At 41.6% G+C, this 19,035-nt stretch overlaps 2 protein-coding genes across 3 annotated transcripts; both read right to left on the minus strand.

Annotated features, from left to right (window-relative positions):
• Positions 1-1,553: 1,553 nt before the first annotated feature.
• Positions 1,554-18,794, minus strand: ImpE3 (Ecdysone-inducible gene E3). 2 transcript variants are annotated; one of them, XM_028178761.2, is made up of 5 exons: positions 18,668-18,794; positions 9,976-10,026; positions 6,984-7,129; positions 3,354-3,873; positions 1,554-1,854 (listed from the first exon to the last, which is right to left on the minus strand). In XM_028178761.2, exons 1-5 carry the CDS (start codon positions 18,761-18,763, stop codon positions 1,636-1,638), a joined length of 1,032 nt encoding a protein of 343 aa, XP_028034562.2. In that variant the 5' UTR covers positions 18,764-18,794; the 3' UTR covers positions 1,554-1,635. The 2 variants fall into 2 exon arrangements, with proteins under 2 accessions (XP_028034562.2, XP_089589933.1); XM_089733807.1 differs by having other exon boundaries at positions 6,912-7,129; positions 18,668-18,792.
• LOC149501190 (uncharacterized) lies at positions 13,302-16,690 on the minus strand. The gene has a single exon (XM_089733803.1). The coding sequence runs from the start codon at positions 16,373-16,375 to the stop codon at positions 14,525-14,527; it is 1,851 nt and encodes a 616-aa protein (XP_089589929.1). The 5' UTR covers positions 16,376-16,690; the 3' UTR covers positions 13,302-14,524.
• Positions 18,795-19,035: the final 241 nt, after the last annotated feature.

The following is a 19,035-nucleotide window of genomic DNA, read 5'->3' on the forward strand; positions in this document are numbered from 1 at the left end:
TTAGAGTCGTTATTAGGGTATGTCAAAGATTTTGGTACATCCCAACTGAGCACCTTATCTGTAAGTTAAGTTATTTGTTAACAAATTGCTCCCTGGATGAGAGACGTGATAACTCATGAATATGTTTGTCGATAAATACAATCCTGCACTCTCCGTTGCTGGGTGGATGAACCTGGTGGTGCTGGGTCATACGAGTATACAGAGATTCAAATCCATAGGCAACGGCAATAAAACTTATCGTAGAACATAACATCGACCTGTGGGGGTCGGGACAGCGCCGCATACTGTCGTCACTTTAGTTTATTTTTTTCCCTACCTAAGCTGATGGTCTAGAGAGACCATATCAGCGTCACCGGGCTAGTAGGTGAGCTCACGAGGCTCAAGCCTGATGATGTTGCTGACACGAACCCTAGCAAAAGCCGTGCTTCGCAGAATCTACCACCGGATCGGAAACGCGACCCACTGAGAAGATCCGGTGAGAAACTCAGTGGGCTGTGTCTGTGGGAACACTTTAGCGCGCTGACACCGGGAGGATGGGACGACGCGTCAGCTGCGGTCCGCGTTGTCGTCGACTATAACCTTGTCAACTCGTCGGACATACTTGGGGTGGCGCCGCGAGTCTAGTTGTAGTGTTGACTGTGGGAGCTCCCCTAATCTGACAAGGTTCTGACCCCTGCCGGAGATTGGACGTCGGGTCAGAGAATGCAAGGGTAGTCGTTAAGGCCCTAAAATTATCCTTGGACCCGCGGTCTGCTCCCAACGTCTGCAGGCTGTCAAGTCCCAAATACCCCCTGTACCCACTGGGCGCGGACGGAAGTTTGGCCCCCTGCATGAAAAGAACTTAACAGATTGGTAAAAGCGTATGTCGCGCTAACTCAACTTCCGAATGACAATAGAGTCTACCGAAAAACGACACATGGTCATTGAAAAACTTCTCATTTATTATTTTTTATATACATTTGCCATTATTGCTAACAAATATTTACCTTACGTACATATGTTCTTGAGTTCACACGACGAAAGAAAAACATAGTTTCTGAAATAACACGTAGTGTGTTGTGTTGCGCAATTACTGTTCATTCAAAGTAATAGTTGTTTGGACGAGCTCTGCTCGGTCAGGAGGTACAAAACGCGCATTTAAGTGCTACACGTTTTTTTTTTGATAACGCTATCTTGTTGTGTCTTTAAAGCGGTTAGTTGCCCTCAATTAAGAATAAATAGTATTATTATTCGCCAATAGATGTCGGGAAGAGTTGATTATTGAAAACACGAATATAACAACATTTTCTGAAAATAAATCGTAGCTAGATGGAATTATCGCCCCCGAAATCCCCTGTATACTAAATTGTATGAAAATCGTTGGAGTCGTTTCCGATATTCAGATTATATATAAATATATATACAAGAATTGCTCGTTTAAAGGTATAAGATAGTATGGTGATAGTAATATTTCGAGTGTCATTGTACGATATTTCATAACCGATTCCACTCCAATTTTGGCACGTTAATTGGCATATTATTATCAAATTTTATTATTAAATTAAAGGATGCTGTGATGTTTTAATATATTTTACTATTTAACTAAATCAGCGACTTTACATTCTTATGGGATTCCTGTGAAGCAGTTGTAAGTTCCTAATATTTATAAACCAAGGGCTGAAGGTATCTGAGCTCGGAAGACAGCTTGGACTCGTCCTTTTCCAGCTCCGTTACCATTTCCTTTGCTCTGTTGTTAGCGTACTCGTGACCGCAGTCTCCACGTTCAACCATCTTCGATAGGGCCATTTTCAACTGCGCACGTGCTCCCCCATTCGAAGATTCCACTAACGCCTTCATGACTTCTGGCGAGAAACCCTGAAAAGAAATTGGTACATAGGGATAATTCAAGAAATTTAAACTAATCAAAATCTATACTAATATTATAAAGAGGAAAGATTTGTTTGTTTCTTTGTATTGAATAGGCTCCGAAACTACTGAACAGATTTGAAAAATTCTTTCATTGTCTGGAAGCTACACTATTCCCGAGTAACATGTTTTAAAAAAATTTGGGATCCTTATTAACACTCCAATAATGTAACCCAAGGTGTACAAAAATTACATCTTCTTTATATAGCGTGCCCTGTGAAAACTATTGATAATAGAATAAAATAATGTACTACGACTTTGTAGAACACATTATTATTTACAAAAAGTGTCGCGACAGCTTAGGTCTAACTATTATAGTTATGCCGCAATAAACGTTCTTTTATTTAAAAAAATAAAACGATGTGGAAATTTTTGTTAAAGACCCGAGCGGAGACGGAGCGGGCCGCTAGTGTTTAATATTACAGTTAACGGCAGCGCGTACTGTGAGGCGGCTGATGAAAATTTATAAACTACCCACGCGCAGCCGAAAAAGAAAATTTATCCCAAAAATAAAAAAAACAATATAATGAAGTTGATTAAGCTGTACATAAAATCGATTTTGAAACCTTAACACCGTTAAAACCCTTCGAAGGGTTAACAATCTTGAAGGAGGAAAATTCCTTATAAAATAATTTATTAAGGGCCCGCCAAAGTGAAGGCATGTTCATGTTTTATTTGGCAATAAATATCGCGGCAATCAAGACAAGAGTTTATCATCGAACTTTATTAAGGATCGTTAAAGGATCCTCGGAAAGAAATGCCTCGTACTTTTGTTAAAGATAATGTGCATGAAATAATTTGATATCATCAGTTAATAGCCTGTGAGGGTCATTGTTGCAAAAACGAGTTGTTGAGGGTTTTTTGACATAGCTTTATGAATAACCTGAATGAGAAACTAAAATTACGATTCGAAACAATGTAACATTTTTGCTGGTTCGGTTTTCATAGGAAAAACACCTCAACACATCTCAGGCACGTATTTTCTTAGAAAAGCTGATACCTGTCGACCGGAATTTGGAACTCCAATATAATCGCAACACAAGATATGAGTAGGTAGGCCGGGCGTCTTGACCTTAAGACCGCGGATCTTCAACAAATAAATGTTTCTCGCACCGTTGGCTGCTTCAAATTTATTTTACTACCATTTTCTCGTAAAATATCAAAATCTTTATGGTGTAGTTAAAGCTGAAAGGCAGCCAGTTATGCCTCCGCCAAGTTAAGATCTTGGCTTTACGAAACAACTTTTGTTTTATTGATACTTATTGAATCCTAACCGGGTTCAAGAATGAGGTAATGGTCTGGTACGATAGTAAATAATTCAGTGAGATGCTTTGCGATATGTACATTATTTGGTCCTATATCTGACCTACCTTGTACCAGACGAAAGGAGTCAGGGGGTTATCTGTCTAACTACCGTAAAAATAAGACGTCAAATCGTTATTACTCACACTGAAATCTGAGAGTCTCTGTCTCTTCGCGTCCCTGCTCAGTAGATCATAAAGCAACAACAACCTCAAGTTGGATGATGACAGCTTCGCTCTAGCTGATATGGGCTCCGGGCCTGATCTGAATCCATCCCAAACATCCACCACCCTATCATCACCAGGATTGCGGGCGATCTTGATTAGTTCCTTCACGTCATCAGTCAAGTACTGCAAACTATCATCAGTCAGGTCTTCATCAATAACAAAGCCGTCTGACCTACTCGAGATTTTGACTTCGTATGGCGGCAGAAGATTTTGGTGTTGAGGTCTTGGTTCGACCAAAGGCTGAACCTGTTCTTGATGGATGGAAAGCAATGAGGCTTCTGTCTTGGGCTCTTGCGGTCTGATGACAGTGTACTGAGTCGCTTGTTCAAGTGGTAGCAGGATAAATCGTTGCCAGTAATGGTTGAATCGGTCTGTGACGCTTGGTGGTGATGACGGCGCGTAGAATCCTGGTTTGTGGGGACGTGTTGTGAGTTCTGGTCTGAAAGTTTTGAAAATTCATTTTTTTTACTCCCTTAAAAAGGTTTGCAACTTCAAATCCGCTATGTTTATGTACCCGCACCCTTAAAGCTTAGTAAACATTGCAAACCATAAACATGTTCGTAATGTAACAAAGTATTTACATAAAACCATTTGGAAATGGTTTTTTTTCCAGCGTATTCTAGTAATCTCGAGCGATTATTCTAGATTCACCGATCTAGTAGGTGAGCTCACGGGGCTCAAACCGGGAGTGTTGCTAGCACTGGACTTAGCAAGAGCAGTGCTTCGTAGAATCTACCACCGGATCGGAAACGCGACCCACTGAGAAGATCCGGCGAGAAACTCAGTGGGCTGTGTCTATGGGTTAATTCTCTCGTCGAGCTCTTCGTCGCAGGCGACCGGTTCGACGAGGACGGGGACCGGTGCTTGTAGGTACCTCAAGTTAATGGATCGGGAGGATCCGGAAACGCCTGCATTTTTGTTGAACAAAAACTAAACGAATTAGAGGCGCCTAGTGTCATACATAGAGTAACGAATATATTCAATTAAAAACGTCATCACCATTTAATTGCCAAAACCATACTATTTTTTAGAAGATTGTTAATCTTAAACTAAATCCCACAAAACACCACTTTCCTATTGCAGCCAATAATTCTAATCCTATTCCAATACCATAATTTTAAACCAACAATCCAAAATTTTGTCAAATGAAGTTATTTGTAAAATTAGCTTCCTTTATTCATTTTTGTAAGTTGGTCGAGCAAGCGGTTTTTTTTTTATTTTATTTTTTTTATTGCCTAGGTGTGTGGACGAACTCACAGCCCACCTGGTGTTAAGTGGTTACTAGAACCCATAGACATCTACAATGTAAATGCGCCACACACCTTGAGATATAAGTTCTAAGGTCTCAGTATAGTTACAACGGCTGCCCCACCCTTCAAACCGAAACGCATTACTGCTTCACGGCAGAAATAGGCGTAGCGGTGGTATCTACCCGTGCGGACTCACAAGAGGTCCTACCACCGGTTCTCAAACATCAATCTTTAAAAGACGAATACAAATTTGTAAGTTGCCATACGAACTTCACAGAGAGCTTCAAACTTTTCGGAACACGTGTAAAAGTAGTGTTCGACTTTTGCGGATGACGCAAGCATGATCGCATTCGGAACTTTGGTAAGTATCACTTGTTGCTGCCATAGTGATAAACGCGATGAATTGTTCGTAGTTCGGGGATATCTTTTTTTTTATTGCCCTTGCAGGCTGTCGAGCACACCTGATGGTGAGTGTTTACCGTCGCCCATGGACTTCAGCAACGCCAGGAGCAGAGCCAAGCCGCTGCCTACCGCTTAATACTCTCCACAAGCCTCGTTTGAAGAAGGACATGTCATAGCGCTTGAGAAACACCGTGGAGGGGAGCTCATTTCATAGCCGGATGGTACGTGGCAAAAAAGATCTCTGGAAACGCACTGTGGATGACCGCAGCGGCTCCAGGTAGTTGGATGAGCTCTACTCCGGTGGCGGGCATTGCGATGGTAAAAACGAGATGACGGTATCATCTCGAATAATTCCTCAGAGCACTCAGTCATAATGTGAAAGTGCCGTTGGTAAAATGCAGACAGCCTATGCGGTACAGACTTCAAGTCTATTCACATATGAATCCTGCACAAATGATAACTGTACATTTTAACTATGACAAACACAACACACACATACAGCACACAACTTTAACTTAAATTTCGATTGTCGACATTTTAATTCAAAATGATTTGCATAAACTTTTTTATTTAACTGCTTCCAATTCAACTGTAATTATGAGGTTTTGGAACGAACTTTGTAATAACGTACAAAAAATAACATATTTTTTATCATCCATTGACCACGATTGACACCCGGCGCCATTTACTGGTTGTAGGACCTCTTGTGAGTCCGCACGGGTAGGTACCGCCACCCTGCCTATTTCTGCCGTGAAGCAGTAATGCGTTTCGGTTTGAAGGGTGGGGCAGCCGTTGTAACTATATGTGAGACCTTAGAACTTATATCTCAAGGTGGGTGGCGCATTTACGTTGTGAATGTCTATGGGCTCCAGTAACCACTTAACACCAAGTGGGCTGTGATCTCGTCCACCCAACTAAGCAATAAAAAAAAATCTGGTACCCGGGCCGGCTGGTATGAAATATGTTACCGAAGCTTCCACCGGGGTTCTACGCCACGCCCCAGTAGCAAGTAATAATAAAGGCGAAGCTCAGACCACCAAAATCGAGCAACTACCAATTGGTAACCAACATCGGATTGGAACATGGAACGTCCGTGGACTGTTAATGGCTGGCAAAATCACCATGCTGGACAAGGCTGGTCGGACCAAATACGCTCCACTCTCAATACCTCAGTCCACGTTGCTATCCACACAACCGAGGACAGGCAGGAATGCCGCAAGATAATACAGGAGAAAGTTATTAGAGGAGGCCACGACCCTCAGCACTGAGGATTATCGACGCAAGGAGGAGACCACGATCTCAGAGCGTTCGTTTGTGCAATACTCTAACTCTTATGCAAACAACCGCGTATGAAGTGTACCACAATAAGTTCGCACGCTACCGAATGACCGTGAGTTGGTGCGAAACCTCCAGTTTTATTTGTCTATATCTCGAATAGAACTTAAAATTATCATTTTTATAATAAGGAACTTCGTTCCTATCCGGTGTCCCACGACACCACATATCTTTTTTTATTGTTTTTGTGGGTCGACGAGCTCACGTCCCACCTGATGTTAAGTGCTCCTCGGAGCCCAAAGACATCGACCACGTAAATGCTGCTACTTACCTTGGGATATGAGTTCTAAGGTCTTAGTTTGTACAGTACAACAGCTGCCCCACCCTTCAAACCGAAACTGTTACTGCTTCATGGCAGAAATAGGCAGGATGGTGGTACCTACCCGTGCGGAGTAACAAGACGTCCTACCACCAGTAATTACACAAATTATAATTTTGATTAATCGATTTTTTTATAAATTACTAAATCAGCGGATATACACAAGCCAACCTCTTGGTTGTAAGATGGCTCCACCACCCGTTAGTTGTGGGTTTGACTCCAGGTTTTGGAGTCGTAACATACGGCTTTGTGGTTGTCGTTGTGGATATGGATGATGGAGTTACATCGTCCACTTCGAAGGCCATCTGGTCCGTGAGGTGAGCTATGATCTGCATGGCCACCGGGAGGTAGGAGTCTGAAAGCTGAACTTGCTGTTTGGCTGTGTGCACCTGGAATAAATTCAAGGGCATATTCAATATCTTTTTTTTATGGCTTAAATGGGTGGACGAGCTCACAGCCCACCTGGTTTTAAGTGGTTACTGGAACCCATAGACATCTACAACGTAAATGCGCCACCCACCTTGAGATATGAGTTCTAAGGTCTCAGTATAGTTACAACGGCTGCCCCGCCCTTCAAACCAAAACGCATCAGTGCTTCACGGCAGAAATAGGCAGGGTGGTGGTACCTACCCGCGCGGACTCACAAGAGGTCCTACCACCAGTAATTACGCAAATTATAATTTTGCGGGTTTTGATTTTTATTACACGATGCTATTCCTTCACTGTGGAAGTCAATCGTGAACATTTGTTGAGTACGTATTTCATTAGAAAAATTGGTACCCGCTTGGGATTCGAACATCGGTGCATCGCTCAACACGAATGCACCGGACGTCTTATCCCTTAGGCCACGACGACTTCATATGTTAAGTATGTCTTCATATTGTTAATCTACCCTTCAAGAGTTTCGTAATGCGACATTAATTTAATTCCACATTACCAGAATATCAACTTCAATGATAATGACGCACAGTCAATATTAAATCCAAAGCGAAGAATTTATTTCATTAGCTGTAATTCTCGTTCCGACTTGGCCTCAAGCGCCCTTAATTACTCTTTGCATTAGGATTAATTTGATTTCCCTAATGACATAAATTTTAAGTACATGACCTAAGACGTGGTTCAGAAAACGTAAGAATTAATGAGATATTATATTATATATTACATGGTGCCATATAAACTGACTGCAAGTGGCCTAAGCGATTTTTGGACCCAGTTTTTATTTTTATTGCTTTGATGGGTAGACGAGGTCACAACCCACCTGATGTTTAGTGGTTACTGGAGCCCATAGACATCTACAACGTAAATGTGCCACCCACCTTGAGATATAAGTTCTTAGGTCTCAGTATATTTACAACGGCTGCCCCGCCCTTCAAACCGAAACGTATTACTGTTTCACGGCAGAAATAGGCGGGGTGGCGGTACCTACCTGAGCGGACTCACAAGAGGTCCTACCACCAGTAACAGTACAGTAGTATGCACGGTGCAACCTAAAGCACTACTTAAGTAGTAGGACCATCATCTTATTGTCTTTCCGATTCTAATTAGGTCTCACTTGTATTTACAGGGAACTTTAAAGACATGACAAGCAAACACCGTTACCGACTTTTTGATGGCTGAGGGCTCAGTCGCATTTAAGTCATCATCATCATCATCATCAACAGCCCACAGTTGTCCACTGCTGGACATAGGCCTCTCCTAGCCCACACCACTGAGCCTGCATAAAATCCGGAATTTAAGTAACAACAGTCTATTTAAGCTAAGTAACAATACCCTACTCCTGCCATCTAAACTGGCACCGAGATTCGTAGCTATAACAGTAATTGGTGAGTGTATAAAAGCTCATGGAGGGTAACATCGTAGGGTGCCTTCGTAAATCATTCATTTTAAATAATAACTGAACTAAGAAAACTGTCAATGGAGGTCGATTTAGCAACTGCCTTCAATCCGGAATGCTGATTTACAAAAAATGTGTATACAAAACCACAATTACCTATATATTAATACCTGAAGCAAAAACTTTGTATCCCTTTTTACGAAAATTGCGCGGACGGAGGAGTATGAAATTTCCCACATATATTTATATAGAATATAGAGAAGGAGTGCAGAATGCTAAATTTGTTTTTAAATTACGCATAAAAAATACATTAAATAAATAAAAAAAACATTGCACACACTACCGTATTTTTGACACACATACACACGCATATATTATTATACTCTTGTGTTTATTGTTAAAATCTGTGGTCAAACTGAAAATAGATTAATAATGTTTGTCACTAATATTATTTGTGTATAGTGTAGTCTTGGCGAAATCCGTGATTATAGAAGTCTTTGACAATAGAACCATAATAATTATATTTTATACTGGTGGTAGGACCTCTTGTGAGTCCGCACGGGTAGGTACCACCACCCCGCCTATTTCTGCCGTGAAGCAGTAATGCGTTTCAGTTTGAAGGGTGGGGCAGCCGTTGTAACTATACTGAGATCTTAGAACTTATATCTCAAGGTGGGTGGCGCATTTACCTTGTAGATGTCTATGGGCTCCAGTGACCACTTAAAACCAGGTGGACTGTGAGCTCGTCCACCCATATAAGCAATAAAAAAAATTGTTCAAACTTATAATTAAAATTAAATAATTATAACTAGTCGAATTTCGACTACTGGGCGCTCACTAGTTTATACCTATTAACACGCCTAGCTTAGCGAATGAGTACCGCTAACTATTATCTTTTAGAGCTTCAGGACATGAGATACCCATCTGCGTATGGGTTAGTCACACACCCGAAATTGACCATCACAAATTTGATGCGTTAAAACAATAATTAGCAAAGCAGTAAGAGTTAATGAATATTCATAACTTGGTCAATAGCCGTTAGAAAGTATACCACACACACAAAACACTTTGACCGGTGTAAATAATTTATCGTTTGGAAATCTGTGATAATTTTTCATTCTCTCAATAATTGGAAGTTTTTTTTTTATTGCTTGGATGGGTGGACGAGCTCACAGCCCATCTGGTGTTAAATTGTGGCTAGAGCCCATAGTTACAACGGCTGCCTCACCCTTCAAACCGAAACGCATTACTGCTTCACGGCAGAAATAGGCAGGGTGGTGGTGGTACCTACCCGTGTAGACTTACAAGAGGTCCTACCACCAGTAAAGTCTTAATATTAATATGTAATTCCCTACAGCCTTCTATACTATGTAAATTACTGCGCTAGGTTTTTTAACTTACCGAAGTTGCTGCGTTAATTATCAGGAATATTAGTGGCACCATCATGTTGATCTGAAATAGAAACGGTCAATTAGTATTGACGTTATAAGATCTAACATGATCATGAGTATGTCAAGTTATTAACTGAAAAAGTGGGTGCAAGTTAATTCAAAATCTGGTTCTGGTACAGTGGGGTATTCTGAGACACCTCGGAATGGCGCCGCGAGGCTCCTTGTGGTGTTGGCCGCGGGCAACTCCCTACTGTGTCCAGAATCTGGTCACAACACATATTTATAAGCTTTCTGGAGCCAAATGCACAGTGTTATTTCATTGTGAAAGCATGTCGGGGAAAAATTGGCACCTGCTAGCGTGATTTCAACACTGACATAGTAATATCATTTGGTACGAGTACACCAGGGCATTTATTTCTTAAAGCACATAAATAAACGATTTTGTAAATTTTAGAAGGCTTTCCAAGTTCCATTAATTAATTTGTTAAATTTTTTCCATTTTATTTGCTCTTAGGTCATTATCCTGGAAACAGGTTGTGTAAACGAAATGAGGCTCGCTTTTCCTTTTCCTCATCTTCTACTCAAGTTTCTACTATTTCCTCTGTGGGGTCATCGCGTCCCTTTGCGGGGGCACGGGGCGGGCCTCGGGGAAACCCCCCTGCCCGGACATGTGACACCCTGCCTATTGAGGCAGGGGTAATGCACTGCAGGATGGTGTGTAGCAGGCTTGAGGTTCTGAGATGGGAAGACTTCTTTCTTCTCTTCACTCTTCACTCTTCTTTCTTCATCTGGGGCGGCTGCTTCTCTCCTCCATTTTTTTTCCTATATTATTCATCTGTATTTGTCATGTCCTCGCAAGGAGGAGGGGGAGAGGAGAGGGAGATGTTTCTTTCTTCAATACACCTTGTTCATTTTCATATTCTGTTCATGGGCCTCTAGGAAATCGAAGCCATAGCACTTAAAAATATTAAACTTCATGTTGTCGTTTTAGTTATACGATTTCTTTTCCTAAAGTTGATGACTACAAAATTTTACGAGGAAACTTTCGCACTCATTTATGGAGCTTCAAACTATTTTCCAGTAAAAAAAAAAGCTCTTGAAACTTGTTCGTAATATTGTAATATTAATGTTGGAAATTTTAATGATTTAGCTTTTTACGACTTAGTTTTACAAGGTGATAAAGTTTTGAAGGTTTACATCTTTTGTCGCGGAAGTTTGTTCACATAGTCCAGTGGCATCGAACCCCACGCCTCGAGGTTCGACACAACTTGCTCACCGTCGTGCTTTTTATACGAGATCTAAATACTGGTGGTAGGACCTCTTGTGAGTCCTCATGGGTAGGTACCATCACCCTGCCTATTTCAGCAGAGAAGCAGTAATGCGTTTCGGTTTGAAGGGTAGGGCAGCCGTTGTACTATACTGAGACCTTAGAACTCACAGTTCAAAGTAGGTGGCGTCGCTTACATTGTAGATGTCTATGGGCTCCGGCAACCACATAGCACCAGGTGGGCTATGAGCTTGTCCACACATATAAGGAATAAATTAAAAAAAAAATTACATTAGAACAAGTGTCTTGTAAAGCTGAAAAATTTTAAATGAAGCGGTAACAATCACGGAATAAAAAATCTGGCATAATCCCGAATCGTCCGAACGATATTTACATGATTAGCTTGTACATACTAGTTCCGAACAAAAGAGAGTAACACCGCTCGGAGGAACATAATATTACCCCTCATTTCTGGGGAGGGTGATTGGAGAGATGTGCTCTGCACTAAACGCTTCACTCTCCCCCCTTTGCCTTTTCATGAGTCATGTCTCATGCGAGGCTCGGACGTTGGTTATTGAGCGACAGGAGGTTTTAGGCGGTCCGACTCCGACATATTCCGCCCGCCATCCCCAGTGAAGGGTGGGAGTACGGCGATTTCCTCTTGACAAAAAAAAAAAAACCTTCGTTGCGTCACTACACATACAATAAATGTAGCAAAAGCAGCGCACACCGTAACTTGAGATTATCTTCTGTGTTTTTATATCGAATGTACACTTTTTTGGTGAATTGAGGCATGCGGACTCATTGTCATTGAGGTTTTAAAGAAAACACTAAATTAATAATCCTCATACAACTCACTGGCTGATATCAAAGTCTCAACTATACTGCGTGGATAACGGCTTCCCCAGCCTTCAGATATGAACTCAGGACTGCTTCGTGACCGTAACAGACACGTATATGAACCTGTAGCGGCTTATAATCGGTCCTGAGTCCAGTAATTACGCTTTAGCGGGTTCAATTTTAGGTGGAGGTTGTACCCCCCTACTACCGACGTCCATTAGCAAGGGTAACCACTCACCATCAAGAGTGCTCATGCTCATCTCGTAAAAACATATTACACGAAATCCAACGTATTTCTAGTTATTTTACATAAACTAACTCATGTCATGTGATGGCCTTAAGGAGCCAGTTCAGTAGCTAGAACAGTTGAATATTAGAATAGGAATTACAAGTGATTCTTTGAATGTGTTTACAGCATTAAGCTCCAGGCCATGTGGAAGCGATGAGGTGCCTTTCCTTTGGAATACTAGATGCGGTTGTCTCCGCCAGTTATTTAGAATGTAAATTTGAATAATCAAAGCACAAAATACTGTTACAGTCAGCAACTTTGTGACTTACAAAACCACCTTGTGTTCGAAATACACAGAGCTATATACACATACATATTACAACAATTTCTAATAATTTAAAATCTAACAGCATTTAATTATTTAATTAAACATAAAATGATAACAACATAGGTAAGAAAGCTATAAATTAACTTATATTAAACCATATTCTTGGCATTCGGCTTATCTCTCATCTTAACAGCTTCTTTTGATATACACATACATACATATGCATTTTTTGTTCTATGTACGTGTAACCTTTCTACATTACATTTATCTGACAAGCCCTGAGATTTTTACCGATATCACTGCTGAGCCAGTTAGAACGAGACAGCGGTCTCACTCAGCAGTGAATGTGAATATTTTTTTCCTACCTATTGTGGTAACCTCGAGGGGCTATTCTAGATTTACCGAGCTAGTACGTGAGCTCACGGGGCTCAAACCTGACGATGTTGCTAACACGAACCCTAGCAAGAGCAGTGCTTCGCAGAATCTACCACCGGATCGGAAACTCGACCCACAGAGAAGATCCGGCGAGAAACTCAGTGGGCTGTGTCTGTGGGTTAATTTACTCGCCGAGTCCTGTAAAATGATTTGCTGTATACAGCTGTATACAGACCCCAACCAACCAAGGTAAAGGCTTGAGCATTCTTTATTGACCTACGAAATTGATACCTTCTTCTTCTTCGTCGCTTTCTTCATTGCTGAAGGTCGTGTCCCTGAAACTTGACCGTTGCCTGTCTCGTGAGCTGTTTCCATCTCGTCCGGTGCTCAGCTGCTCGAATGGCGGTTGCGACTGGCAACCCAGTTAGAGCGGTTACTTGATCACACCAACGGCTAGGTAATCGGCCGCGGGGTCTCTTTCCTTCTACTTTGCCCGTCACAATCACTTTGTCCAAGTTATCTGACTGTCGGCGGGCAATATGACCGAAGTAGCTGAGGATCCTCTGGTAACAGATTGTTGAGAGCCTGACTCGGATGCGAAGCTGATCCAGGATAGATTTATTTGTCCTCTTGGCCGTCCACGGAATTTGGAGCATTCGTCTCCAGCACCACATTTCAAATGCATTTATTTTCTTGCGCTCGGATGCCTTAATTGTCCAGGACTCTGCCCCGTAGAGAAAGATTGAGAAAACTAAGGTTCGGACGAGTCTCATTTTCGTGACGTTAGAGACTTTGCGATTTTGCCATATTCGTTTGAGCTTGGTCATCGCTGTTTTGGCCATCTGCGTCCTCCTCCTTATCTCTCCCTCACTGCCTCCGCGGTCGGTCAGTAAGGACCCGAGGTATATGAACTCGCTGACGAATTCTAGATCTGATAGCTCTCCAGTTCTTGAGAGTTGACTGGTTCTGTCCACTATCATGACCTTTGTTTTGGACTTATTAACGGAGAGCCCCACCAAACTACTCTCATACTCCACTCTACGGAATAGGTCAGCAAGCTCCTTCTCAGATGACGCGAAAAGCGTGGTATCGTCCGCATATCTCCGATTGCTAATTTTTATGCCACCGACTGAGATGCCCCCCTCCCACTCCTCTAAGGCTTTTCTCATTACATATTCTCCATACACATTGAAAAGAATAGGAGAAAGTATGCACCCCTGTCGCACACCTTTTTCCGGCTTAAAAGGTCCCGAGATGACGTCATTCACTCTAACCATAGACACACCATCCCGGTAAAGGCTAGCGATCAATGATACTAGATGTTGAGGTACGCCCATTTCCCGCAGAATTCTCCACAAACAGTCCCACCGAACACAATCAAAAGCTTTTGTGTAATCTATGAAACACAAGAGTATTGGCTTGTTAAACTCCCGACTTTTCTCAATTATTTGCCTTACATTTACAATTTGTTCTCGTGTTCCTCGACCCTTCACAAAACCCGCCTGTTCACTAGGGATCTGCTACTGAATATAGGACTGTAGTCTTCCGTTAATTACATAAAGCATTACTTTACTAGCGTGCGATATTAATGCTACTGTTCGGTAATTACTACATGTTCGCGTTGATCCTTTCTTGTGTAGTGGAATAAGCAGAGATTCTTTCCAGTCTTTGACCCATTTGCCTGTCCTCCATACCTGGTTACACAGATCAAGCAGCAGCTTAATTCCTCGATCTCCTAAATGTTTTAATTCCTCAGCGAAAATATCGTCCCTACCAGCTGCCTTATTCGTTTTAAGTTTATGCAGGGCACCTCTGATTTCGGATTCTATAATCTCCGGTTCCCGGTAGTTTATTTCTAGCATTCGGGATTCTCCATCCTGTCCTGCAGGAACGGCATACAATTTTTCGCAATACGATCGCCACCTCTCCGTTACCTCATCTATCTCACTCAATAGCTTGCCCTCCTCAGTCTCTATAGCCCATGTTTTTGCCTTAAACTCTCTCGTGATATTTTTGATTTTCAAAAATATGTCTCGGGTTTGAAACTTCTGCGCATGATCTTCAATATCCTGACAGATTGAGTTAAGGTAATCATTATAGTCCCTACGGCAGAGCAGTTGAATTCTTGCCGAGGCTTCGCGGTAATCTGTAATAGTAGATTCGACATTGCCTATGAGTAGTTCCTTTCGCTCTCTGATAGCCTTCCACGTCTCCTCTGTTATCCACTCTTTCCTCGGAGCATCTGCCGATTTCTTCTGGGAGTCATTACGCGACGATAGGATTAGGGCCTTTAATCTGTTCCAGTTTTCGTCAATGTCATTATGGTCCATAATAGTGTTGGCCGATTTGATGTCGAAACGTTCCCTGAAAATTGCCAGTTCACCGCGGTCGAGCCTCCTCTGCGTTGAAAGAGATGTTCGTTTACACCTCTTTAGTTTGAGACTAATGTCTGCTACCAGGAGTTTGTGGTCACTTCCACAGTCAGCGCCAGGATAGGTCTTGGCACTGCTAATGCACGATCTCCATCTCTTATCGATAGCAATATAATCGATTTGATTGCGCGCTCGATCGCCTGGCATTATCCACGTATAAAGTCGCCTCGGGTGGTTTTTGAAACATGTGTTCATTATTGTTAGGGAGTTTTCAGCACAGAAATGCAGCCATCTTTCACCTCTGTTGTTCCTGATGCCAAGCCCGTATGTGCCGACTATATCTTTAAGGTGATGTTCTCTGGACGTATCACCAACCTTAGCATTAAGATCACCCATTACCAAAGTGATATCTCTTCTAGCCAGATTTCTTAAAGTGTCGTCCAGTTGGTTATAGAACTCATCAATGTCGGCATCGGATGACGTTGAGATGGGCGCATACACTACAACCACATTAAGACGACACGGTTTTGTGTTGATCCTCACTGTCAGTATGCGATCACTTACTGGGTTATATCCTAACACCGATTTGTTGATATCGGCCACTACAGACAACGCTACACCATGCTTACTTTCATTTTCTGGGCCTGAGAAGTACACAGTATGGCCTTTTGGGGTAGTGTAAAAGCCCGATCCTCTCATATGTGTTTCCGTAATTCCCAATATTTTCAAGTTGTAGTGTGCTTGCTCTTTGTCTAAGATCTCTCGTTTTCCGGGTTGGAGCATGCCTCGGACATTCCAGGTTCCAATTTTCATCTTCTTGCGAAGTTGTGCTCGATGATCCGCTGTTCTGTCACCAGTAACATTCTGTCCGCACTGTGCCTGGTGAGCCGCAGCAGGGTGGCCAGTAACATATTTCACACCGTGTGACCTGGACTCGACACGGCGCCGGGTGGTAGCCGGATCGCATACAATCTCATTCTGTACTTGGTCCGCTTTCATAGGATTACTTGGGAAAACTAGCGCAGTGGTTTCCCCTTGCCTTCTGCGCCGCAGTGATGTTGGTTGTAGTAGTCAGTACGCCCTGCTGCCAACGACTGACCTCCGGTGTAAAGTATCTATAAATGACCGGAGTCCCCCTTTCCTCCCGTCTGCTTGTCGACCTACGTTTCCAAAGGGATTGGATACCGCAATCTCAACGATAGGTTACTCGACGTAACAGGGTTCACCGCGAGTAGGTGGGAGTGGAGATTGGAGTGGAGAGGCTAAGTGGTTATTCTTGTTATATAACCATATATTACGCATCACACATCCTAGAACCCTAAATTGATACCAAAAGAAAAGAAATAAAATTCGTTAAATTTGGAGACGGAGAAAATACCTACTTTATGTTAATACATACAAATTGGAAATGTTTTTATCTGTCGGACGTCGGTCAAGGACCTGGTAATGAAAACAAATTACTAACTTATGATGTCATCACTCTGTTTGCATAGTGATATCGCGTAGAGCTACTGAAATACTGGATCTTGGGTTCAGAAGAGACATGTGTTATTGAAAATCTTACTGGTGGTAGGACCTTTTGTGAGTACACACGGTTAGGTACCACGACCCTGCCTATTTTTGCCGTGTAACAGTAATGCGTCTCGGTTTGAAGGACGGGGCAGCCGTTGTACTGAATTACCAACAACAACTGACCAATGTAGCAACTCCATCAAACAAAAATCGATCTTTGAATCGACTTTGTTCGTGTTAATTTTAGTTGCATATTGTTTTTTTTTTTTTTTTACTGTATAAGCTGGTAGCCTTGAGAGGCTATTCCAGCGTAACCGTAACTAGTAGGTGAGTTCACGGGGCTCAAACCTAACGACGTTGCTAACACGAATCCTAGCAAGAGCCGTGCTTCGCAGAATCTACCACCGGATCGGAAACGCGACCCACTGAGAAGATCCGGCGAGAAACTCAGTGGGCTGTGTCTGAGAGTTGCATCTTGTATTAATCCATGTAACAAAATCATAGCTGGATTCAGAGAACTTATAACGCCATCTATCGAAGACTACTGTAAGTGCGTGTTTATTAGCTTTAAACTTTAATAAGTTTATATTTAAAGAAATTTTTCAACAAAACAAAAAAAGATCGAATTCTCTCAGTAGTTTTTGCGTGGACATCGGCAGACGTTTTTTTGTTTACACCGATTTAAACCACCGTTTTCCTTGTTTGGATTTAATTCGAATTCTTCGGAATATTCCTTTTTCTAGTGAGCTTAAGATTTCCCCTTCACGTCTTCAGGTTAGTCGACATCCAGACGAATGTATATTTAAAAAGAACTAGTGGTCCATCGGTAGTTGAAATTCGACTATAATTAATTGAAATTATAAGTTTATACACTATCATGATTCTATTGTAAAAGACTATTATACTTCTATAATCACAGATTTCCAAGACTACTCTTTAAACAAATATAAAGACATTGAAACTATTCCCAATTTGACCATAGACTTTAAGCAATATGAAAAGTTTGCCAGTAAACAAATAGTATGCATGCGTGTGTGTGTCAAATACATGTTAGTGTGTGTAATGTTGATTTTATTGATTTAATGTATTTTTTATGAATAATTAAAAAAATATATCATTCTACACTCCTTCTCTATATTCTCTATAAATGTGGGAAATTTCATACTCCTCCGTCCGCGCAATTTTCGTAAAATGGGGTACAAAGTTTTTGCTTCACGTATTATTATATAGATAACTAGATGTACCCGTCCGCTTCGCTGGGCGTTTAAAATTAACATTATTATTTCTCACCCCCACAAAGATTCTCATCATTAACGCCCCCGCAGCTGGTGTAGGACTCAGTCCAACACTCATATAAACATTAGCCTATCCATTAAGTACATGTATTTTCTACATGGATATCAAGTCTCAAGTTAATCGAATGCACGGTTCAGTAGTTATAGCGGAACATCCGTAAAAACCAATGTAAATTTATTTATTAGTACTAGCTGACCCGGCAGACTTCGTACTGCCTCAATCCATAAATAAAATACCTAAACTTTTGTATGAAATAAACTTAAAACAAACAAAAGGAATCCGTCCGACGGGGGACATATAATTGTTATTTTTATTTAATTCCGAGCATTTTCATATTTATCTACCTTTTAAACCTTCTGTGGACTTCCACAAATAATTCAAGACCAAAATTAGCCATATCGGTCCAGCCGTTCTCGAGTTTAAGCGAGACTAACGAACAGCAATTAATTTATATATATATAGATAGATTACAAAGTAGCTTACCACTTTAAACACGAAAACCCGATAAAGTTCTCTACACTTTAGTTCGTTCTCAGACGAGCGTGCGCTGCGCCGGCGCAATCCGACTGTACGCAGCATCCCCTGAGGATACTGACCTCAGACCCTTGCCTTAGAAACGTATAGAGATGTTCACAGCTACCGCAGAACCCAAGAAACCAGTTTTTATTAATTAGTAACCGCTAAGTCTTTTAAATTCCGGCTTTTCCAAATGACAACAACTACATATTATTATTATGTTTACTAAGTGTTGCATCGTGAATACTACTGGCATTGCATACGCATTTCATTATTAATTCAGAAATGTTTCTGCTTGTCGTATTCTTCCTAAAGCTTGGTAATATTAGATTGAT

The sequence above is a fragment of the Bombyx mandarina genome, chromosome 16 (assembly GCF_030267445.1).
Source record: "Bombyx mandarina strain Sakado chromosome 16, ASM3026744v2".
Taxonomy (NCBI): Eukaryota; Metazoa; Arthropoda; class Insecta; order Lepidoptera; family Bombycidae; genus Bombyx; species Bombyx mandarina.